The following is a 26,071-nucleotide window of genomic DNA, read 5'->3' on the forward strand; positions in this document are numbered from 1 at the left end:
AAAGGGAGAGAGCCTCTGGATTAGAAAGAATTTGCCCTGTTTCCAGGATGTGGAAGCTGCACGCCCCCAGCTGACGGTTACCATCCATCCTTAACCACTTGTCCATATCTTCTGATTTTTCAAGGGAAGACACACAGATCTGCACCTTTTTTTTTTTGAATAAAAATCCTCATTTTTCAATCGCAAACTGATTCAAAACATTATAAAACAATGTTCAGGCCCAACAACATATGTCTGTGGGTTGAATTTGGTTGGCAGTCTGCCGATTTTCCACCTCTTCTTGAATTTATAGCTGCTCCTAAGAAAGCAGGAGCAGAATGTCATGATTAGAAACAACTGGAGTCCTCCATATACAAAATAAATCCTAATAGGGGTACCTGGGTGGCTCAGTCAGTTGAGCGTCCGACTTCAGCTCGGGTCATGATCTTGCGGTCTGTGAGTTCCAACCTCACGTCGGGGTCTGGGCTGACAGCTCAGAGCCTGGAGCCTGCTTCAGATTCTGTGTCTCCTCTCTCTCTGCCCCTCCCCCGCTCATGCTCTATCTCTCTCTCTCTCTCTCTGTCAAAAATAAATAACATTAAAAAAATTCAAAATAAATCCTAATAAAGGCTCAGAGACTCAGTAGCACATTCAATTATTCTGTGAAAAAGCATCCATTTTTGTATAGATTTTTTCACTGACGTCTTTGTTTTGTTTGTCTAACTTTGCAGGAGTGGGTCCATTTTCCTAACTTGAAAAACTGACCTTGTTCTGTTGCTCATGTTCCTCAAAACATTTTTTAACCATTAAAAGATGTCCCCAAAAGGTTAACTTTTTTTAGTAATAGCAAATATAGTCATTCTTAATTTGCCTGGTATTTTCAAAGTCACGTGAACAGCACATGACCAGCACACGTACACTTGTACAGATGCATTGTTGTAGGGGAGATAAAAGATTTGTATACCTTGGGTGGTGATAATAGTAACAAAAATTTAAACACATGCACGTACACGCATGTGAAATCCACGTTGTACTAGAGAGGAAATGTAGCATGGGTGTGGTTGTATAACCCATTTCATCATACATACTGTCTATTAATAGATCAGCATCACTAAGTCTCAGAAATAGTTATGACAAAAATTAGTGTTCAATGAGTTTTAAGTAAAATAGATAATCCTGATAGCCATTTTCAAACTTTAGATTTATGCAGTCCCTTTTGACTTCAATGCAGCCAAGCCAAAATTCTATACGTTTCTTTGTGAGGAGCCCAAATTAAGATAGAAATTTGACTCTACTACTTGGAATTATAGTAGCACTCAGTTAACTGGAGCCTAATCACATAGACAGTGTATCTAACCATCTCCCCTACCTCCCACCTCCTAGAGTGAGGCCCCTGAATTCTACTTTGAGGAAAGAAAAGCAAAGCACAAGTTTTGCTTAAATGTGGGATCTATCCCTCAAAAAACTCCTAGATGGAGGTCCTGCTGATGCAGCTGAAGCTTTTCAAGACATTAAGGCATCAAAACCGCCTTTTAGTTAATCAGCCTAGAAAGAAAAAGATATACCACATACTTGGCATATTGAAGGATATTCAAAGGCAAGAATTGAAAAACTCGGTCAAAAACTTTCAATTTAAAATAATGTGAACTAGTAAATATTTTTTGCCATTTTGATATTTTTGGCTTCATGAAAGGAAGCCTCACTGCTCCCAAATTTCAGATTAAATTTGAGTGAAAACAGCAATATTTTGTGGAATTTGGTTGTTCTCACACCAAACATCCTTTGATGTCTAAGAAGCAAGAGAATTGTTTTCCAAGTGTTTACATTGATGTTGTTTTACTCCCACTTACCAAGTCCATGATATAAACATTAAAAAAAAAGTGTTCACGGGGCGCCTGGGTGGCGCAGTCGGTTAAGCGTCCGACTTCAACCAGGTCACGATCTCGCGGTTCGTGAGTTCGAGCCCCGCGTCAGTCTCTGGGCTGATGGCTCAGAGCCTGGAGACTGTTTCCGATTCTGTGTCTCCCTCTCTCTCTGCCCCTCCCCCGTTCATGCTCTGTCTCTCTCTGTCCCAAAAATAAATAAAAAAACGTTGAAAAAAAAATTAAAAAAAAAAAAAGTGTTCATGCTGAAACACTCACAATAGACCCAGATTGCTTGGAGTATGATCCTGTTGAGTTTTTCCTTTATGTAAAAGAATTCATTTCGCAGTACCTACCTAGTTAGCTACTTAGTCACTTCTCTTCTCATTTTTCCCAACTATGATTGATACTACTTCCCTGACGACTAACATATTTCAAAGTGAAATGTAACCCCAGAAAGTGTTTAGAACAACAATGTTAACAAATACGAACTGAGCAGCAGTGGGATTTAAAGATAGAAGGATACTATAGCAATTAATAATCATTTTCGAACAATGCAGATTTAAAATAAAGAAGAACTTTATGTAAGACTTGTTTCTCATCAACGTTCAGTGTGCATCTTAATCAGCAGGGGTGAAGCCTCAATGTGTAGTTTCCCAGGCTCCTCTTCAGTCTTGCTGAATGGGACTCTTCAGAATGTGCAGTGAAATATGTGTGTTTATGACACTTCCTATACTGACTGGAGAATCATTGCTCTATAGCTTTTCTACCCCTCACTACTAAAGCCATTTGTTCCTTTTCAACTGAGGTTATTTCTGACCTTAACTCCTAGAAGCAATCGTAGCTTAATGCACGTAATCTTTAGCTAATTCCAGTGGAATGGAGTTCTGTGAGTTCAATATTAAATGATAACAAGTGATTATGGCTTTGGTTTGTACTTGTGACGCATACATCAGGTGCGTTTCCCCTTATTTACAAGTCCGGGTCCTTCAACAAGTCATACCTTCCTCATTAGGCGTTTGCTTTGTCCTCAACCACAACTTCTGCTGGTAACATGGTCATTCATTGCCTCATTCCTTTGCTAAGATTGAGGTCTCTCTACTGCCAGTGTCCCTTCTGGATAATTGGGTTGGGTGTGAAAAAATACCCAGTAATTGGAACTCTGACACTTAGTAACAAACCTCCTAATCTATAATGGTCTACAAATGTGAACTTCTGTGTATTGCCCTGCTCAGATTATGAATGGTTGTTTTTTCCCACCTGTTGGGTAAATCTTTCTATTCAACTTAGATCCCCAGGTGCCAGTGTTTCCTGATGTATGTAAAAATTGGACACAGCTGCATCTCTCATGAACATTTGTGGTTTGGAGAGCTCTCCAATACCTGTTTACTTCAGATGAAGAGCCAGATCCTGGTCTTTTCTCACCTCAATAAATCATGAGAGATGACTGGTCCTTCTAATTAAAAGATTTATATATATATGTATATAATATCTATTATTATATCTTATAACCTTAATATATATCTTATAATCTTAATATATATAATCTTATATAGATCTTAATATATCATTATATATATATAATCTTTCCAGAAAGATACCCCTATCTCACATTAAACACAGAAATTATTTTCAGAAGGATCACAGCTCTAAAAATAAAAGTTGGAACAATATATATTTAAACATTTTTTTTTAATGTTTATTTTTGAGAGACAGAGACCTGGCACGAGTGGGGGAGGGACAGAGAGAGAGGGAGACACAGAATCCAAAGCAGGCTCCAGGCTCTGAGCTGTCAGCACAGAGCCCGACGCGGGGCTCAAACTCATGAGCTGTGAGATCATGACCTGAGCTGAAGTCAGGATGCTCAGCTGACTGAGCCACCTGGGCGCCCTGGAACAATATATATTTTTAGAAGATAATACAGTAATAGTCTTTGTGGCCTTGGTCAAGCAAGGATTTCTGAAGAGAACAAAAAAATCACTAATCGTAAAAGGAAATAAATGATAAATTGGATAATACTAAAATTAAGAATATCTATTAATGAAAAAATTATACTAAAAGAATAACAACCCACAGGTGGGAAAAGATCATTATTGCAACATATGTATTGAAAATGGCTTGTATCCAGAATACACAAATAACTCCTCCAAATCAGTAAGAAAAGGACAAAGAACCTTACGGAAGTTTTTCATAAGCACTTTACTGAAGAATATTATGTAGCAATCACCCACATAAATAGACATTTGAGTGAAATAATCTCAGCAACAAAAAGTGCATACTCCAGGTTTTCCATTTATATTAATTTAAAAAATAGGCAAAAATAAGACAGAATAATGATTATTTTTGGTGGAGTAGACAGATAGTGACTGCTTCAGGGGTTTCTGGAGTGCTGATACTGTCAAGCGTGTGGTGTGGTTACATGAATGTGTTCAGTTTGTGGCAACTCATTGTACTTTATATACAAACATGGGCATACACACAAACTACACAAAACGCATTTTATGCACATATAATTGAGTGGAAAACTAATGTTTAAGTGCATTAAAGGAAATATACTGAAATATTTTAATAGTGTTATCATTGTCACAACAATGTCCCGTTTTCAGACATGTCCCCTTGGCACTGAAATCCAATCCAATCAGTTCAGAGTTTGAAGACATGAGCATTAGGGAAAGACTAATCGGATACAATAACCAATTTGCTAAATAAAACAAATGTCAGCCATATTTGACTACTGTCAATTACTGACTCCTGCTAATTACTGTCAAACACTAATTATGCAATATGCAGTTTCCCCATATTTTAACCTGGGCAGGCCAAGATAGAGATAGAGGGATCCTGGTGTACTGCAATCAACATGTGATTAGATTTATTCGGCTTGATAAAAGGGCTTTGCAACTAAGTCACATCCATTAGGAAGCAAATGCTACGGAATATGAAATCCCAGGAAACAAGCAACCACAGGTTGAAATGTATTTTTTGCACTTGATACTCTTCCAACAAATATCAGAGAACCGGTCCTGTCCCAGAGAGTGTCTGCTTGTTTTGTCAGTGTTTCCTAATACTGTGGCTGCTGATGCTTTCTCCTTAAGTGACATTTCATCATCCAGTGCCCTAAGATAGTCACCCTGTTTTCCCTTAATTGATACTTGTATGCAAGAGGCGGAAAATGGCTCAGCATTTCTTGCTAGATTAGGTCAAAGCTGACAGAGGAAACAGAGGGAAGATTGCATTACTTATGCCCCTTATGGTTCTCCTGTGTATCTAAGGAGATTGTCATTTCATAAAATTTCTTATGCTGGCTAAACATAATTACAATAGCACAGGCATTTTGTTCCTATTAGCTTGTCAATTTTTTTTTACTACTTACCTGATCACCGGAGGAAAATCCAAAAGCAGTTCTTCTGATCTTAACTTTATTTTTCTTCTATGTCCTTAGTAAGATATAATTGTACCTTTTGATCTCTCCTCCTTAAGTGCTTCATTTTGCCCTTCTGGTGAAGTCTTTAACTCTTTTCATTCATTTAGTGAACCGAAGCATTACAATGTACCTGGAAGCTCAAAGTAAGTTTCCTAAAGTTCTGGAGTATTTTTTTCCCAGATCAGTTATCAGGCGCTCTTATCATAATATCAGTGTTTACAAATAGATGCTATGATATTATTCTGATTTGAAGTTAATTAAGAAGCATCTTGAGAGAATGTTACCGTTCTTCTGTGGCTGGAGATCTATTCTTCTGGGAGCCTTTTTACCAAATCTTTGGGGAGGGGATTATGCCTTAAACGGATCATCAAAGTTTCCCAGGATCTATAAGACAAAACCCAAATGCTTTACTGGAAATGGCAAGATTCTCCCCATTCAGTCCTAATCATTTAACTTTCCCACCTCCCATACTTTACTGTTTGTTGTGGATGTTCACTCCTGTTTTCCTTAAATCTTGTGATCTCAGCCTGTGCTGCACTTGACATTCCTTCTCTGCCTGTTGGGTCTTATTTTTATACAACATCAAGGTCAAATGTCACGTTCGCCTTGAGATTGTCCTCAGTCCCATCCTCCATTGCACTCTTACCAGACTCTATGGTAGGCAAGCATGCTTATGTCTGCCCCCAGGTTCTCAACAATTTTTGTAGAAACTGTGGGACCTAGTAAGTTTATTTTTCAGGGCAAAAGCTCAAGGGATACTTGAAATGTAAAATGAGATGCTTTGCTCCCAATAAGATGGGGACTAAAAGGCTAAGGTCCCCAGGGGATGAGAGATGGCAACCAAGATACCACAATCTAAAAAAAAGATTGAGGTTGCCTGTCACACAATTTTGTCTTGGACTTATTCTACTTAAAAACTATATTTTACTTGTCATTTTCACCATTTAGAATGCCCACGGGTAATGACAATAACTGTATTACAATTTATCCATGCAGATGACTTGCCAGACTTTGTCAGTAAATGCAGCATATCACCCTGATTCCCTGATTAGGTTAAGTTAAGTAAATGCAAAGCCTTATTATCACATTTCCTATATATAACACCTGCCCAGTCAAAGACAATGTTACCCGATGGAGTGGCTTTGGTCAAATTCCTTTACTATGATGTTCTTTTCTCATTATATTTGACATTTTTGAAACTGAGTTTTATTGCACTCTCTCCGCTTATGGAAGTGGTCTGGGGAAATTAGACTTAATAGAGATGTAGAAGCCACAGGGAAAAAAGAAAAGGAAAGTGAACTGGAAGGAAACTGAAATTAAAATGTTATTTTAGTAAATGGCTGCAGTGGTGGAGACGACAAACAATTGCAATGCAAGTTAATTACTGACCTGTCAGGAAAGTGTAGCACGAAGGTTGTGCCACACATTACTGGGGCTGCCATAGCCACAAGTCATTTCCACAGGGGAACAAACAGACCGTGCGCTACCACAGATCAACATAAGATCTTTCCAGGGGATAGAAATGAATTTCTCAGAGCAGTAACATTTGTCTGTGGAGTTTCTTTGAGCTCCTTAGCCCACACATTCTGGGAAAGGAATGGAGTCATATTGCCATAGAGGATTCCTGTTTGGGGGACCGTAGCTCTTGGTGGCTGGGGTGACCAGACAGCTCACTTACCACGCACTGAAAAACCTAGGCTGACACCCATGGAATGGGGATTCCCTGGGGACTCTCAGGGCTTGCCTCTGAGACAGGTCTCCTCACAATATCTTCTGTGGTGTCTCTTCCAGGGAAGAGAGTCCTTCTCTGTGGAGAATGACTTTAAGAACCTAAAGATATTTGGAACTCGATGGAGACTTCCTCTATTGTCAAAACAAATAACCCTGCTAAGTTCTAAGACATCATTAAACATGGTCATTTAATTATAAGAAAGAAAAAAAAGGGTTATTCTGAAATGAAAATATGGTATTCTTCTTATTTTTAAAAATTCATATTATTCTCCAAGTATTGGCCTCAGAAGGTATGAAAAGCATTGCTTTTTTTTTCCTGCCCCAACTTGTCATGCAATAGTCATAGTTCAGTGGACCTTAGAAACATTGGCCAGAGGGAGTTACACATTTTTTTTTTAAATAAGGAATAGACTTTATCAAAGGCATCTTCCAACTGGTAATCTTTTGCTAGGCTATGTACGCAGGCATTGACTAGTTTCTACATGTGTTTTCCACTTACATATTCAGTAAACATTTATTAAATCTCTATTGTTTTGTAAGGAAGCACAGGAACATTTATAAACATTTAAATTGAAAGATGTATATGATATATACCTAACATGGCTGTACTATGAGCATATTACCTCTCTGATCTCAGACTTCCTTTGGAAATCTTGTTACCTTATTTTTCCACACATGGTTTCCAGTTGACTTGGGGGTCTGTGACTAAAGCAACGATGTTTGGAGATGCAGGACATGAGTTCTGTCCTGGGTCTACTTTGAAACGAGCTGTGGCACCGTGGGGAAGACACTCAGTACACCTGAACTTCAATTTTCTCTGCTCTGCAGCACAGAGATGATATCATAGTGCCTACTCATTTTCTCCTAGCTCAAAATAAGTCTCAATACACTTTTATTTTTAATGCTGCTGATGGGAAAGAGATGTCAAAAACACACTTTCTAACTCAAAAGGGCAAGCTGCTGAGCCTTAGTGTAATTAACAGAGTGCAACAAATAATTGACAGAGCAGCTATGAAATTTATGATTAGATGAATTATCACATTCACTCCTATCTGGGTATTTGCAGTGTGAGTGGGAGAATCTGGCCCAGAATACCACTGAACCTAGTCTGTTGAGAAGAGCCAGTTTGTGTGGCTCTTACAAAGTGCATTCTCATCACAGTTTCCTGTTTTTAAAGCAATATTGAAAGTGGAACTAATGCAATATCACAAACTTTTCTTGCTCTTCACTTGGTACATACAAAATCAGGAAGTCTAGAGAAATTGTGAAGCCAGTCTTAAGTGATTCACATTTCAATTTCTTTTTTTTTTTTTTTTTTTTTTTTTTTTTTTTTTTTTCTGAAATTTATTGACAAATTGGTTTCCATACAACACCCAGTGCTCATCCCAAAAGGTGCCCTCCTCAATACCCATCACCCACCCTCTCCTCCCTCCCACCCCCCATCAACCGTCAGTTTGTTCTCAGTTTTTTACAGTCTCTTATGCTTTGGCTCTCTCCCATTCTAACCTCTTTTTTTTTTTTCCTCCTTCCCCTCCCCCATGGGTTCCTGCCAAGTTTCTCAGGATCCACATAAGAGTGAGACCATATGGTATCTGTCTTTCTCTGTATGGCTTATTTCACTTAGCATCACACTCTCCAGTTCCATCCACGTTGCTACAAAAGGCCATATTTCATTTTTTCTCATTGCCACGTAATATTCCATTGTGTATATAAACCACAATTTCTTTATCCATTCATCAGTTGATGGACATTTAGGCTCTTTCCATAATTTGGCTATTGTTGAGAGTGCTGCTATGAACATTGGTGTACAAGTGGCCCTATGCATCAGTGCTCCTGTATCCCTTGGATAAATTCCTAGCAGTGCTATTGCTGGGTCATAGGGTAGGTCTATTTTTAATTTTCTGAGGAACCTCCACACTGCTTTCCAGAGCGGCTGCACCAATTTGCATTCCCACCAACAGTGCAAGAGGGTTCCCGTTTCTCCACATCCTCTCCAGCATCTATAGTCTCCTGATTTGTTCATTTTGGCCACTCTGACTGGCGTGAGGTGATACCTGAGTGTGGTTTTGATTTGTATTTCCCTGATAAGGAGCGACGCTGAACATCTTTTCATGTGCCTGTTGGCCATCCGGATGTCTTCTTTAGAGAAGTGTCTATTCATGTTTTCTGCCCATTTCTTCACTGGGTTATTTGTTTTTCGGGTGTGGAGTTTGGTGAGCTCTTTATAGATTTTGGAGACTAGCCCTTTGTCCGATATGTCATTTGCGAATATCTTTTCCCATTCCGTTGGTTGCCTTTTAGTTTTGTTGGTTGTTTCCTTTGCTGTGCAGAAGCTTTTTATCTTCATAAGGTCCCAGGAATTCACTTTTGCTTTTAATTCCCTTGCCTTTGGGGATGTGTCGAGTAAGAGATTGCTACGGCTGAGGTCAGAGAGGTCTTTTCCTGCTTTCTCCTCTAAGGTTTTGATGGTTTCCTGTCTCACATTTAGGTCCTTTATCCATTTTGAGTTTATTTTTGTGAATGGTGTGAGAAAGTGGTCTAGTTTCAACCTTCTGCATGTTGCTGTCCAGTTCTCCCAGCACCATTTGTTAAAGAGGCTGTCTTTTTTCCATTGGATGTTCTTTCCTGCTTTGTCAAAGATGAGTTGGCCATACGTTTGTGGGTCTAGTTCTGGGGTTTCTATTCTATTCCATTGGTCTATGTGTCTGTTTTGGTGCCAATACCATGCTGTCTTGATGATGACAGCTTTGTAGTAGAGGCTAAAGTCTGGGATTGTGATGCCTCCTGCTTTGGTCTTCTTCTTCAAAATTCCTTTGGCTATTCGGGGCCTTTTGTGGTTCCATATGAATTTTAGGATGGCTTGTTCTAGTTTCGAGAAGAATGCTGGTGCAATTTTGATTGGGATTGCATTGAATGTGTAGATAGCTTTGGGTAGTATTGACATTTTGACAATATTTATTTTTCCAATCCATGAGCAGGGAATGTCTTTCCATTTCTTTAAATCTTCTTCAATTTCCTTCAGAAGCTTTCTATAGTTTTCAGCATACAGATCCTTTACATCTTTGGTTAGATTTATCCCTAGGTATTTTATGCTTCTTGGTGCAATTGTGAATGGGATCAGTTTCTTTATTTGTCTTTCTGGTGCTTCATTATTAGTGTATAAGAATGCAACTGATTTCTGTACATTGATTTTGTATCCTGCAACTTTGCTGAATTCCTGTATCAGTTCTAGCAGACTTTTGGTGGAGTCTATCGGATTTTCCATGTATAATATCATGTCATCTGCAAAAAGCGAAAGCTTGACTTCATCTTTGCCAATTTTGATGCCTTTGATTTCCTTTTGTTGTCTGATTGCTGATGCTAGAACTTCCAGCACTATGTTAAACAGCAGCGGTGAGAGTGGGCATCCTTGTCGTGTTCCTGATCTCAGGGAAAAAGCTTTCAGTTTTTCCCCATTGAGGATGATGTTAGCTGTGGGCTTTTCATAAATGGCTTTTATGATCTTTAAGTATGTTCCTTCTATCCCGACTTTCTCAAGGGTTTTTATTAAGAAAGGGTGCTGGATTTTGTCGAAGGCCTTTTCTGCATCGATTGACAGGATCATATGGTTCTTCTCTCTTTTTTTGTTAATGTGATGTATCACGTTGATTGATTTGCGAATGTTGAACCAGCCCTGCATCCCAGGAATGAATCCCACTTGATCATGGTGAATAATTCTTTTTATATGCCGTTGAATTCGATTTGCTAGTATCTTATTGAGAATTTTTGCATCCATATTCATCAGGGATATTGGCCTGTAGTTCTCTTTTTTTACTGGGTCTCTGTCTGGTTTAGGAATCAAAGTAATACTGGCTTCATAGAATGAGTCTGGAAGTTTTCCTTCCCTTTCTATTTCTTGGAATAGCTTGAGAAGGATAGGTATTATCTCTGCTTTAAACGTCTGGTAGAACTCCCCTGGGAAGCCATCTGGTCCTGGACTCTTATTTGTTGGGAGATTTTTGATAACCGATTCAATTTCTTCGCTGGTTATGGGTCTGTTCAAGCTTTCTATTTCCTCCTGATTGAGTTTTGGAAGCGTGTGGGTGTTCAGGAATTCGTCCATTTCTTCCAGGTTGTCCAATTTGTTGGCATATAAGTTTTCATAGTATTCCCTGATAATTGTTTGTATCTCTGAGGGATTGGTTGTAATAATTCCATTTTCATTCATGATTTTATCTATTTGGGTCATCTCCCTTTTCTTTTTGAGAAGCCTGGCTAGAGGTTTGTCAATTTTGTTTATTTTTTCAAAAAACCAACTCTTGGTTTCGTTGATCTGCTCTACAGTTTTTTTAGTTTCTATATTGTTTATTTCTGCTCTGATCTTTATTATTTCTCTTCTTCTGCTGGGCTTAGGCTGCCTTTGCTGTTCTGCTTCTAGTTCCTTTAGGTGTGCTGTTAGATTTTGTATTTGGGATTTTTCTTGTTTCTTGAGATAGGCCTGGATTGCAATGTATTTTCCTCTCAGGACTGCCTTTGCTGCGTCCCAAAGCGTTTGGATTGTTGTATTTTCATTTTCGTTTGTTTCCATATATTTTTTAATTTCTTCTCTAATTGCCTGGTTGACCCACTCATTCGTTAGTAGGGTGTTCTTTAACCTCCATGCTTTTGGAGGTCTTCCAGACTTTTTTCTGTGGTTGATTTCAAGCTTCATGGCATTGTGGTCTGAAAGTAAGCATGGTATAATTTCAATTCTTGTAAACTTATGAAGGGCTGTTTTGTGACCCAGTATATGATCTATCTTGGAGAATGTTCCATGTGCACTCGAGAAGAAAGTATATTCTGTTGCTTTGGGATGCAGAGTTCTAAATATATCTGTCAAGTCCATCTCATCCAATGTCTCATTCAGGGCCCTTGTTTCTTTATTGACCGTGTGTCTAGATGATCTATCCATTTCTGTAAGTGGTGTATTAAAGTCCCCTGCAATTACCACATTCTTATCAATAAGGTTGCTTATGTTTATGAGTAATTGTTTTATATATTTGGGGGCTCCGGTATTTGGCGCATAGACATTTATAATTGTTAGCTCTTCCTGATGGATAGACCCTGTAACTATTATATAATGTCCTTCTTCATCTCTTGTTACAGCCTTTAATTTAAAGTCTAGTTTGTCTGATATAAGTATGGCTACTCCAGCTTTCTTTTGGCTTCCAGTCGCATGATAAATAGTTCTCCATCCCCTCACTCTCAATCTAAAGGTGTCCTCAGGTCTAAAATGAGTCTCTTGTAGACAGCAAATAGATGGGTCTTGTTTTTTTATCCATTCTGATACCCTATGTCTTTTGGTTGGCGCATTTAATCCATTTACATTCAGTGTTATTATAGAAAGATACGGGTTTAGAGTCATTGTGATGTCTGTATGTTTTATGCTTATAGTGATGTCTCTGGGACTTTGTCTCACAGGATCCCCCTTAGGATCTCTTGTAAGGCTGGTTTAGTGGTGACAAATTCCTTCAGTTTTTGTTTGTTTGGGAAGACCTTTATCTCTCCTTCTATTCTAAATGACAGACTTGCTGGATAAAGGATTCTTGGCTGCATATTTTTTCTGTCTAGCACCCTGAAAATCTCGTGCCAATTCTTTCTGGCCTGCCAAGTTTCAAAAGAGAGATCAGTCACGAGTCTTATAGGTCTCCCTTTATATGTGAGGGCACGTTTACCCCTTGCTGCTTTCAGAATTTTCTCTTTATCCTTGTATTTTGCCAGTTTCACTATGATATGTCGTGCAGAAGATCGATTCAAGTGACGTCTGAAGGGAGTTCTCTGTGCCTCTTGGATTTCAATGCCTTTTTCCTTCCCCAGTTCAGGGAAGTTCTCAGCTATGATTTCTTCAAGTACCCCTTCAGCACCTTTCCCTCTCTCTTCCTCCTCTGGGATACCAATTATGCGTATATTATTTCTTTTTAGTGTATCACTTAATTCTCTAATTTTCCCCTCATACTCCTGGATTTTTTTATCTCTCTTTTTCTCAGCTTCCTCTTTTTCCATAACTTTATCTTCTAGTTCACCTATTCTCTCCTCTGCCTCTTCAAGCCGAGCTGTGGTGGTTTCCATTTTGTTATGCATTTCGTTTAAAGCGTTTTTCAGCTCCTCGTGACTGTTCCTTAGTCCCTTGATCTCTGTAGCAAGAGATTCTCTGCTGTCCTGTATACTGTTTTCAAGCCCAGCGATTAATTTTATGACTATTATTCTAAATTCACTTTCTGTTATATTATTTAAATCCTTTTTGATCAGCTCATTAGCTGTTGTTATTTCCTGGAGATTCTTCTGAGGGGAGTTCTTCCGCTTGGTCATTTTGGATAGTCCCTGGCGTGGTGAGGACCTGCAGGGCACTTCCCCTGTGCTGTGGTGTATACCTGGAGTTGGTGGGCGGGGCCGCAGTCAGACCTGATGTCTGCCCCCAGCCCACCGCTGGGGCCACAGTCAGACTGGTGTGTGCCTTCTCTTCCCCTCTCCTAGGGGCGGGATTCACTGTGGAGTGGTGTGGCTCGTCTGGGCTACTTGCACCCTGCCAGGCTTGTGATGCTGGGGATCTGGCGTATTAGCTGGGGTGGGTAGGCAAGGTGCTCGGGGGCAGGAGGGGCAGGCTTAGATCGCTTCTCCTTAGGTGATCCACTTCAGGAGGGGCCCTGTGGCAGCGGGAGGGAGTCAGATCCGCTGCCGGAGGTTTGGCTCCGCCTAAGCGCAGAGTTGGGTGTTTGGGCGGAGCGAGCAAGTTCCCTGGCAGGAACTGGTTCCCTTTGGGATTTCGGCTCGGGGATGGGCGGGGGAAATGGCGCTGGCGAGCGCCTTTGTTCCCCACCAAACTGAGCTCTGTTGTCAGGGGGCTCAGCAGCTCTCCCTCCCTTTGTCCTCCAGCCTTCCCGCTTTCCGAGCAGAGCTGTTAATTTCTGACCTCCCAGACGCTAAGTCGCACTTGCTGTCGGAACACAGTCCGCCCGGCCCCTCCGCTTTTGCAAGCCCGACTCGGGGGCTCTGCTTGGCCGGCGAGCCGCCCCTCCGCCCCGGCTCCCTCCCGCCAGTCCGTGGAGCGCGCACCGCCTCGCCGCCCTTCCTACCCTCTTCCGTGGGCCTCTCGTCTGCGTTTGGCTCCGGCGACTCTGTTCTGCTAATCCTCTGGCGGTTTTCTGGGTTATTTAGGCAGGTGTAGATGGAATCTAAGTGATCAGCAGGACGTGCGGTGAGCCCAGCGTCCTCCTAAGCCGCCATCTTGCCGCCGAATCCCCACATTTCAATTTCTAACTCAGGGATAGGATATTTATTTGGAGAGTTTTATGAAATCAATGGATATTTTAGACACATGCAAAATGAACTAATTCTTCAACATTTTCATTAGTCATCTGCAGCCTCGTGTAAGAATATAAATGCATAAGCCAAGAGTGTTCTCTCTAACAAATTTTGATAATAATGATGATTATAATAATCATAATGAGTAGATGATATGTTATAAGAAGAACAAGTGGAATACTGAATAAGCCTCTAGAGCACATGAATCTTAATATAACTTATAGTTAACAAAATTTTTGATGCCACTAAGTTGAATGTAAGTCAGCATGGACAAATATTATTGATTTTACAATCTACTCTATGAAATATAGAAAGTTGGGGGTCAATGAGGGAAGAAAACGAGGGTGGAACAAAAGAATAATTTCAACTCCTTGTGAGTGTTCCTGGAATAATACAGGAAGACTCACAAATTGGAGGTCTTCCTTGCCTTTCTGAGTAGTACATCATGAAATTGATATGTATGTTCCTGGAAACATACATATCATACACTCTCTGATTCTGGGAGCCATGTCATACTAGATCCTGGGGTGCGAGGGTTTCATTTGACATTAGGTTGGGCCGGTTTCAGGATGGAGTTTGTTCACTAGGAACTTGTTTCATAAACACTCAAAAATAAGAACACGATGGCAGGGCCATCACATCACATAACTCCAGCAGACCCTATTTGCCAGAATGCAATGCTAGTATCTTGTCCCAAGCCACAAATACTACCTCCCCCTAAATTCACTTAAGATCTTACGTGGAGTAGACTGGTCAAGGCTATTCTACTGCAAGATATTTCTCCCACATAGCTAGAAGAGTTTCCAGTTTGAGATTCAGACAAATGCTTCCCTGAGGTTAAGGGGAAGTCTGATCATCCATTTATAGCATTATGTTAATTGGTTTAATTCTTTCCCTCCCATCTATGTCTTAGTGATTGACTGAAAGGACGGATGTTCACAGGAGATAGGTAAGGAAAAATAGATGGTGCAATTTCAGAACTGTTGACTCTGTGGTTGAGATGTGCCTAAGTAGGTGCCTCAGTGGGGGGCTTGGCGCCTAAACTACGAAAAGGATAATAGGATGTCTGGTAAGGGAACAGAAGAGTAATCGGATGTAGGCAAGAAGATGAGAAGTTGGAAAGGGGTAAAGAAAAAGGGCTATGAAGTGAAATTCAAATACAACTTGAAAAATTTGGCTTAGAACAGCCTTATCCTCTTGTTAGGAGGGTCCTAACAGGATCAATGAAAATAAGTCATCTCTGACTTATTTTGTGCAACAGTGACAAGTGTCACAGCCATTAGCACAGCTGTCATTTCAGTCTATCAGATTTCCTTCCTCCTCTGTCCTCTCTCCTTCCTCTTGCACACCCCTGGGCCCTATGGGGGGTGGGGGTGGCGGTCCTGCTTACCTCTGCCTTGCACTCAATTAATCTATACAACACATTTATGTATTATGCCAAGGAAAGCCCTCTTCCTTCATCACTCCCTCAGAGTGTCTTGACTACCAGCCCCTCACTGCACCTGCTGGGTTAGAAGGGAAGGACTCTCAATCCTTCAGCCCCATGAGAGGCTAGCAAGATGACAGACTTAAGCTCACTGAAGTTAACTGCCATTTTCTTCATGAAATCTATCATTTCCCTTTTCTTTGAACTTCTTTGGTAACTATGATTTTGCTTCATGGAATATTTCAATATTTACCTTATAACCTCACAGCTGTTTGCATACTTTTGCAGTTCTGAGTCCTTTGCCTGCAAGGCCTAACCTGCCCTGACTTAGCACCAGCACCAACTAGTCTTTTTTTGCAGACTTCCTCTCTCTCCACCTCCAAGTTTCACCCTGAGTTTGATGCCATTGCTCCTCTCCCAAACTGGGCACCACTCAATTCTTGTCATTTAATTATTGATTTGTTTCTCTATCACCTTCACCAATCTGTAAGGCCCTCGATGTTTAGTGCATACATACATGCATACATACAGAGAATCTCCAGACTCTGATATAGTGCATGCCACTTGGGAGACTTTCCATAAATGTAAATGGATCATTTATTTTCCTCTGGTGGAAATCTTTAAGAGGAGGTTTTTGTGTCATTTTGTGTATTCTTCTCAGAGCGATGTAGTGTTCTGCAAAGTTAGAAACTATCAAATATTTGCAAATATGAGAACAGTTATGGAATAGTATCAAATGAATGCCATTGTAGAACACAAAATACTAGGGAAGCTGAATAAAGAGAAAAACTAGGGTGCCTTTGGTATCAACAAATTTTGTTAATGTGAGGCTGGGGTCAGATGGGAAAGGAGGTGCTAGCTAGAGGAGAGAAAGTGTGAAGAGAGAGAAATCGCCTTAATACTATGGTAGAAAAGTTGTCAGCCCAATAGAAATGCCTGAAGAAGGAAGATTCTGAAAATGTTTTCTGCAGCCTGTCCCCAAGAAAATAGGTGGGGAAGCCAGATAAGAGGCCTTTTAAGTAATCCAGGCTTTTGACAATAACACATCAGTAGGCAAATAATGAGTTGACTGTGCAATCAATACAAGAATGCAAATGTTGATTTGACATTGAAATTTGTGCAGACTGTGAGGAAGCAACATGTTCTATAAATGGCACACGGCAAAGCTATGTAAATACAGTGGCTTCATGCTCTTGGTCATAAGGTAGTGGCTTTAGCCTAAGTGAATTCCCTCACCATTATTACAAACATGCCATCCTTTGAGTTTGAATCTGAGTAACATCAAAGATCAAGGCTCAAATGCACTCAGAAGAGAACCCAGATTTTTTCTATAAGACTTATATGTTTAATCATGGATCCCCCTCAACCCATACCCAAATTCCTTAGGGATCAAGTCATAGCAAAGCATTTACATTGTTGGTTATCTGCCTAAAATTATTGAGCTCTGTAAAGATGTAGGGTCTTCCAGACTTTGAGTGCATCAGTATCAGAAGTAGGAAGGATCCTACAGAGCACAGCAATCCTCGTGGCTGACCCTGTCCCCTCACTACCATTTTTTTTTTCCAGCGATGAAAAATATCTATAGACCTTTTTCCAGAGGTCTATAGATTTGTACAAGATCACAAAGGTGACCAGTAGAGACAGTGCTGCCACTAGAAGTCATCATGGCCCTTTTGATAAAACCACTCCAATTACTGTTTATCCAAAGCCACCCTTAGAAACTCAATCCTTAGATTTTCCTTCCTTCATTTATCCTACTTTATTCACTAAAACGTACCCTGTAAAATCCTGTGCTTTACTTTTAAATTTTCTTTAAATTTGAGTATAGTTGACACATAATGTTGCATTAGTTTCAGGAGTACAGTATAGTGATTTGACAAGTTTGTGTGTTATGCTATGATGAGCACTATACCAACTGTCACGTACAATGCTATTACAATATTATTGGCTCTATTCCTTATGTTGTGCCTCTTATTCCTGTGACTTATTCATTCCATGACTGGATGCCTGGATCTCCCACTTTCCTTTATCCATTTTTCCCAGGCCACCGCTATCATTCCCTCTGGCAACCATCAATTTGTTCTCTATATTTATAGCCCTGATTCCACCTTTTGTTGTTTAGCCATTTATTTGTGCTTTGTTTTTGTTTTTGTTTTTGTTTTTTTTTTTAGATTCTATGTATGAGTAAAAACAAGATATTTGTCTTTCTCAGTTTGACTTGTTTCACTTAGCATGATACCCTCTAGGTCCATCCATGTTGTTGCAAATGCCATGATCTCAGCCTTTTTGTGTCTGCATAATATTCCATTGCATATGTATACCACATCTTTCTTATCTATTCATCTATCAATGGGCACTTAGGTTGGCTCCATATCTTGGCTATTATAAATAATGATACAGTAAATATTTGAATTAGTGTTTTTGTTTTCTTTGGGTAAATACCCAGTAGTGGAATTTTTGGATCATATGGTATTTCTATTTTTAAATTTTTGAGGAAATTCTGTACTGTTTATTACAGTGTCTGTACGAATGTACCTTCCTACCAAAACTGAGTGGGGACAAGGGTTCCTTTTTCTCTACATCCTCACCAAGACTTACTACTTCTTATGTTTTTGACTTTAGCCATTCTAACAGATGTGAAGTGATATCTCATTGTGGCTTTGATTTCCATTTCCCTGATGATTAGTGATGTTGAGCATCTTTTCATGTGTCTGTTGGCCACCTATATGTCTTTTTTGGAAACAATGTTTATTTGGGATCCGTGCCCAGTTTTTAATTGTTTTGTTTGTGGGGTTTTTTGATGTTAAGTTGAATATGTTCTTTATACATTTTGGATGCTAACCCTTTATCAAGTATGTCATTTGCAAATATCTTCTCCCATTCAATGAGTTGTATTTTTGTTGTGTTGATGGTTTCTTTTTCTATGCAAAACCTTTTTATTTTGATGTAGTTCCACTAGTTTGTTTTTGCTTTTGTTTCCCTTGCTTGAAGAGACATATCTAGGAAAATGTTGCTACAGTCGATGTCAAAGAAATTACTGCCTGTGTACTCTTCTAGGGTTCCATGGTTTCAGGTCTCACATATAGGTCTTTAATCTATTTTGAGTTTATTTTTGTCTATGATGTTAGAAAGTGGTACAATTTTATTCTTTTACATGGAGCTGTCCAATTTTCCCAGCACCATTTATTGAAGAAACTGTCCTTTCCCCATAGTATATTCTCACCTCCTTTGTCATAGATTAACTGACCATATAATTGTGGGTCTATTCCTAAACTTTGTATCCTATTCTATTGATACATGTGTCTATTTTTGTGCCAGTATCATACTGTTTTGATTACTACAGCTTTGTAGTATATCTTAAAATCTGGAATTGTAATACCTCCAGATTTGATTGGTTTGCCTAGTCAGGCTCTTTTGTAGTTCCATACAAATTTTAGTTTTATTTATTCTAGAAAAACTCATGTTTCTCATAGTAGCATCCTCATAAATATCAAAGATTCATAGATTTGCTTTGTTATTTTGAAATAATTTCTGATTGGCTGTGAAAAATTAATAGCTTCAGTAATAAATAATACACAAAATAAAGCCCAAACCCCATAATCTTGTACTGGGGTATATGGAGAATGCATTTACTTTTTAAAAAAAGTTACATATAGGGGCGCCTGGGTGGCTCAGTTGGTTAAGCATCTCACTTCCACTCAGGTCATGATCTCACAGTTTGTGGGTTCAAGCCCCATGTTGGGCTCTGTGCTGAGAGCCCAGAGCCTGGAGCCTGCTTCAAATTCTGTGTCACCCTCTCTCTCTCTGCTCCTCCCCTGCTCTCACTCTGTCACTGTGTCTCTCAAAAATAAATAAACATTAAAAAAAAGTTGTATATAATACTCTATATCTTATTCTAGTTAGATGTAGAAGTAAGATTCCCCATGTCTACATTAATGGCCAGATTTGATACATTTTAAAACCCTTCTCATCAAAGCATTTGTTACTATATTTCTATGGAATAGTGGAGATAAGGGTTTTTTAATTCAAATTTTTATTTCAAATCTTGTTGAAATAGCTTTTATTCTCAGCTAGATACATTTTTTATCACTCACATAGAAACATAAAAATGAAAGTATGAACAAAATAATTAAGAAATTTAATTTAATTAATTTAGTTAGAGTTTTTTTTTTTAAGTTTATTTACTTTGAGCGGGGGAGGGGTAGAGAGACAGAGAGAGAGAAAGAGAGAGAGAGAGAGAGAGAGGAAGAGAGAATCCCAAGCAGGCTCTCTGTTGTCAGCACAGAGGCCGACATGGGACTCAGTCCCACGAACCGTGGGGTCATGACCTGAGACCAAATCGAAAGTCAGATGCTTAACTGACTGAGCCACCCAGGTGGCCTTTAAGGATTTTTTTTAATCAAAAAACATTTTTTTAATGTTTTATTTTATTTTTGAGAGAGAAATAGAGAGAGAGAGAGAGAGATGGATTGCAAGCAGGGGAGGGGCAGAGAGAGAGAGAGAGAGAGAGAGAGAGAGAGAGAGAGAGAGAGAATCTGAAGCAGGCTCCAGGCTCTGAGCTGTCAGCACAGAACCTGATGCAGGGCTCAAACTCACAAACCATGAGATCATGACCCGGCCTGAAGTCAGACGCTTAACCAACTGAAGTCGGAGCCACCCAGGCACACCTAGTTAAGGAATTTTTAAACCAACTTTCATGTAAACATCTTTATGAGGTATAACTGAAATACAGTAGTGAAAGTACTTAATACATACAATTTGATCATTTTTAATATATGCATACAATTGTTAAACCATCTCCACAATCAAGCTAGCAAACATATATATCATCCCCAAAAGTTTCTTTGTGTTCACTATAGTCCATTTTTCCCTTCATCTCATCTTTAGGCAATCACTGATGAGCTTTCTTATTTAAATATTAGCTTGCATTTTCTAGAATATTATGTAAATGAAGTAATAAGTACTCCATAGATATATATATATATATTTAATGTCCTGGCTTCTTTCACTCAGCTCAAAGAATTTGCAATTCATCCATGTGGTCCTATGCATCAACAGTCCATTCTTTTTATTGTTGAATAATATTTCATAGTGTAGATTAACTAGAATTTGTCGATTCACCTGTATGAATCTTTTTTTTTCTTTTGGAATAAAATATAGGCCTTTTACTTTTTCTATCCATTGTTTTTGGGGAAAATTATTAGTTTCTCTGATCTTTATTTTTCTCTTCTAGAAAAATATGAGTTTAATGTTTATCTCATGGGAGTTTTGTGAGAATTGAATCACTGAGTGCATTGCCTGGCACATAGTAAATACTCTACAAATATTAACTTCCTTTCTAAGTTATCACTCAATTGCCTTATTGGTATCAATTGTAAGGTAACACTTTGCTCCTATTAAAATGTTTTCATCCTTTTCTAATCACTTTAGTGTTGACTTAGCTTGAACACTACCATGATGCTAGCTAGCCCCTTTGTCTCTGTCCAACAGATATAGGAGTACCAATACAGTTAGCTCCCTAAAATATAATCATTCTTTCGGATTATACTGGGTTTGGTAACTGATGACAGTTGATTCTAATACTGGACACATGTGCCAGACTAGCTATGGGATGTCTATAGGTAAGACATAGAGACAATAATCAGGCTAGAAGGAGGTCCGTTTCTACAAGCTTGGAAGCTGTGTTTGCATTGCAAATCTTCTCTTTTAAATGAGATGATATGTTCATTTGAGGGGCTTGTGGAGAGGGGAGATTGAAAAGGATTATGGATTTGAGGAAGCAACTAAAGCCCTCCTAGTCCACCCACTGATGTTGCCACAGTTCAGTTCTCGTCTTTTCCAAATTATTGTTTCCTCACTGCCACTCTTTTACAATTTTCCTCCCTAATCACTTTAATCTTCCATTAAAGTAAATATAAATAAATAAATGGTTTTGATTTTCTCTTTCTTCATGTTCTTCATAAATACTATGTCCAACAGAGCTACTGAACAGCAGACACTGGCAGATGGCAGAGGACAAAGGAACTTTAATTTCCTTTCTTAGGTATTGTGAGTGGGGGTAGCGGCTAGGACTGAACACCACGCAAATAAGTCAAGGCCAACATATTAGTCAATGGGACCAGCTTAGTTTGCCCAAAGCTAATTCTAGTCACTTAAATATGACCTTATCCACATAGGTTTTTGTTCACCAAAAAAGGCTGCTGATATTAGCATGTAGTGGTGGGATGGGGTGGGGTGGGTAAGAGATCAGTGATGTTGTGAATGAAAACAGCGTATACATTAAAGATGTTCTGTTGGCAACATCATTTCTACATAAGGAAGACTGTATCATATTGCCATTAAGAGTTCCTTAATGGACTTAGGAACTACAGAAGTATGAGTGTGCTGCCCATGAACTTTTAAGTCCTCTGACATGCATTGTACTGTCCACATGCAGAGGCCCCAGTTGATAAAAACAATTAGAAACTAACTACCTTCTTCTTTACTATTCAGAGAGGTGGAAATTATTTGTTCCATTTCTGGACCTTAGTGATTAATAGGAATGTGCACTCCATCAAATTTTTCTTGGAAAAGATATATTTGGAATAATACCACACTTTTATATTTTATCAGGATAACGCTATAATATGCAGAAACCTACAAATTCTGATTCCTCTGTGGATACCCTGAATTCCACCCGTCAAGGCACCGGAGCTGTGCAAATGAGGATCAAAAATGCCAACAGCCACCATGACAGGCTGAGCCAAAGTAAATCCATGATCCTCACCGATGTTGGGAAGGTCATTGAACCCGTAAGTCAAATACCCCAAAACCCCCATGTTTCCTGATACAGAATTCTGTTAAAAAAGCTAATTAGCTTTGTTTTATTTGTTTTCCTAATGTCTACGAGAAAACCGTTTTTGTAATGCATTTTATCTTGCCTACTTATAGTCATAATAATATCCCCAGTTGTGAGAGAAGAGCTGGGCTTAATCCAGAGTGATAAAGTGGATTTGGAGTAGACTGAAGAGCACCTTTGACTCATTTTAAGGGCCTCCACTATCATGCTTCAGTGTTATAAAAATAATGAGGTTATGCTAGCATGTGGTGTTTGTACTTCCAAATACAGTACATCACTTTGAAAAGCCAGAGGCTAAAATTAGCTAAGAATGAACTGGGGGTGGTGGTGGGGGGGAATCTTAAAAAAAAGGAAAATCTCTTCTTTAAAATCTCCCAACAATATATAATATTGGAATTATGATTTGATTTGGAAAGAGCCTAAATGATTGAAATGGTGTGGCGATTGAAGGTTTGGAGAGGAAGCCATTTTGTCTCGATAATGTGTCATTAGGAAGATTTGAAATAAAATAGTTAGAGATGAACTCTACTGCCAATTGTGTCCCTGCCCCTGCACGCATCCTGAGCCACTAAACACACTGATTGCGATGAGTCTCCTCTGGTTAATTTTCTTCCATAATGGTGGTAACTTGCAGCTGAGGCCATAGGATGTTACAAAATTATTTATGCAATGTTAGCCACTCTTTTGGACCCCAGATCTATTTTGTTTCTCACAGTGAGAGCAAGAGCGGGAAATAGGTTAGCTGGGGAAGGGCTGTGAGTCCCAGTCACTTTGCAGAAACATGTGAGCTATTAATTGAGTGTTCTGTTAATATCGTAGGGGCCTATGAAATATTCAGCGCCCTAACTGAGTTATTAAATGGGATAAACTTGCTAAGTGGCATGTTACTGATTATATTTATTCTCTGTTTTCACTCGAATTTCAAGTGTGAAATTAACCCACAACCATCTCAGGAGCCAGGATTTTAATCATTCTTTCTTCAGGTATTATAGACAAATTTAGTGTGAGGGAAGCCAGTGATTCTATTTTGGGAGTGGGAGATACATCCTGAGATAAGGTACCGAGAGATGCGGAGAGATGCGTTTCTCTTTATTGACTTTCTCATTTAAAAGGATTGTCTGCTGGGAGGCACAACGCTGCTGGTGTTTAAACCAGCGAAAATGTTCCTCAACTATAAACTTGAGACATGGTTAGAGTAAATTATTGGAATCTCTACAATGTATTGTCAGTAAGAACTGTACCTTTGAAAAAGTTTAAAAGTTAAGTATATTTAATGATGCCTAACATATTTTATTGGCTGTGTTTAACAAAAGGCACTATGCCACAGTTGTTTTTGACAAGCATGAAAACATCACAGCATGAGACTGCAAAAGGAATTATGGAGAGAAATTACAAGTGATCCATCTCTCAATGAATTATCCACCTCAATAGCCCGCAGAACTCAGCTACCAATTAACACCTACTTTATTACATGTTGGGATGTACTTAATAACTTTCATGTGTTTATGCACTATTACCTTGACTGATGCCTCTTGTACAATTAGGCATAATTGGCATATCAATATGCAAAAGTTAAAAGGATTAACCCTCTTAAAACTAATGAGCATTTCTGTATCCAGCTGCTAAATGAGACAAAATTAGCATTTTTCACTTTTGGGCAGGATTTTATCATGCAGTTTCTCATTGTTGATATTACCTTGTTACATAACTTTAGTTTGGGGGGTTATATGCTGGACTGCTAGAGAAGAGTTTTCCAAAGTTAAATTAGCTATAATTATCCCAGCTTTTGTTTCCGCATTCTTAGCCTGGGCAATATGTATTCCTCGATAAGGAACAAAAATAAAAGTTACTTTTGGTTATGTGTGCTCAGTGCATAATTATATAAAAGGGGTATTTTAGTGAGGATATGTCATTTCACCGAGAAAACTTGGCGCAGAGATACTGTATTGAAAGCTTGCCATGGCACTAATTTTCTTTCTGTCTCGGTTCTTTTCATCTCTTTTTTCCATGCACAATTTTCTGACTAGATACTGACAGAATGTAAAGTATTTTGGCATATTTATTCAAACAAGCCTGTTAAAGATATCTGCTGAAGCTAAACTAAGAACTTGATTTTTCAGAAGTTGGAGGTTGGGGTGAGGTCAAGGGGGGCAGATCTTGAACTTCGGAGAGGTGGGAGGAGATATATTCTAAAAACGTGTGCACATGTCACATGCAGCATGGTTTGTTGTAACAGAGACACATATGTTTAATCTGCACAGAAAAAAATTAGGACTACTTTAGAGTAGTCCTATGTATGTTATGCTCCCTGTATCGTATATATGGCACATCTATACTACATGTTCCCTGGCATAACAATTATGCAAATCTAATATGGACTTATTGGAGTATATAACACGAGAATCTGATGTTACATTCATAACGATTTAACTTATTACAGAAAGTGATGAAAAGATTCTAGGGTCAAATCAATTATATAATTTTGTCATTAATTCGTAAAATCCTCTTTTTTCATTGTGTTCAATTAAAAATATGTTTTTTTTTAATTTTTTTTTTCAACGTTTATTTTTGGGACAGAGAGACACAGAGCATGAACGGGGGAGGGTCAGAGAGAGAGGGAGACACAGAATCGGAAACAGGCTCCAGGCTCTGAGCCATCAGCCCAGAGCCTGACGCGGGGCTCGAACTCACGGACCGCGAGATCGTGACCTGGCTGAAGTCGGACACTTAACCGACTGCGCCACCCAGGCGCCCCTAAAAATATGTTTAATATGACTGTGAACTCAGAACACCACGTAAAATTCTCCCATATATGTCATAAGAGCCTAGCTTCTTGGTATCCTAAGCAGAAGAACAGTTTGAAATGCCAATATAAACATTTATTTGACCCCGTGCTATGCAAACACAGGTGATTTACTTATTAAGTTAAAGTTTTCATTACCTAAGTGCTGCAGGGAAGCATTTCCATAAAACAGGCATTAATCCTCCATTAGTACTTCATTGGCGGTGTGCATCATTTTCTTTAAAGACCGAAGAATCATTTTTATGTAGTTGGTAAGATCAGTGCCTTTTCAAGGTTTAAAGAGGCCACTCTGCTACCTGGGAAATGTTGGAGAGGTGGGAAGTTTGGACACGGGAGGACGTGGTTAGCAGAAAATTGCCTCTCTGTAAGAGAGATCTGGAGACCTCCACTTGGTGGGAAAGGAACGCTCCTTGGTCTCAGTGATTTGTTGTCTCATTCTGATCACCGGAGTGAGACCTCTTAAAGGTGGACTGCTTATTTACTCGAATGTGCTAAACACAGAAGCAGACGGCTTAGCGTAAATGGGGGGCAAGTGAAGTGTGCCTCTTTAAGGACTGAAAGGCTAATGTGCAATCCAGCAAATAGCTAATGCAAAAGGTTTAATGTGGCTTTGCTGTTATTTATAAGAGGGAAGCTCCAGCGTACTAGACAGTTTAGAATAGATATTAATGAAGAGTTTAAATAGCCCAAA

The 26,071-nt window shown here is 39.2% G+C and overlaps 1 protein-coding gene across 1 annotated transcript in view; it reads left to right on the top strand.

The window, feature by feature from the left end:
- ARHGAP15 (Rho GTPase activating protein 15) overlaps nucleotides 1-26,071 on the top strand; it is a 620,330-nt gene that overhangs the window by 12,132 nt on the left and 582,127 nt on the right. The window contains exon 2 of the mRNA XM_043576628.1: nucleotides 22,352-22,530. Coding sequence (XP_043432563.1) covers nucleotides 22,366-22,530 — 165 coding nt within the window. The 5' untranslated portion in view covers nucleotides 22,352-22,365. The remainder of the gene's footprint in view (nucleotides 1-22,351; nucleotides 22,531-26,071) is intronic.

The sequence above is a fragment of the Prionailurus bengalensis genome, chromosome C1 (genome assembly GCF_016509475.1).
Source record: "Prionailurus bengalensis isolate Pbe53 chromosome C1, Fcat_Pben_1.1_paternal_pri, whole genome shotgun sequence".
Lineage (NCBI taxonomy): Eukaryota > Metazoa > Chordata > Mammalia > Carnivora > Felidae > Prionailurus > Prionailurus bengalensis.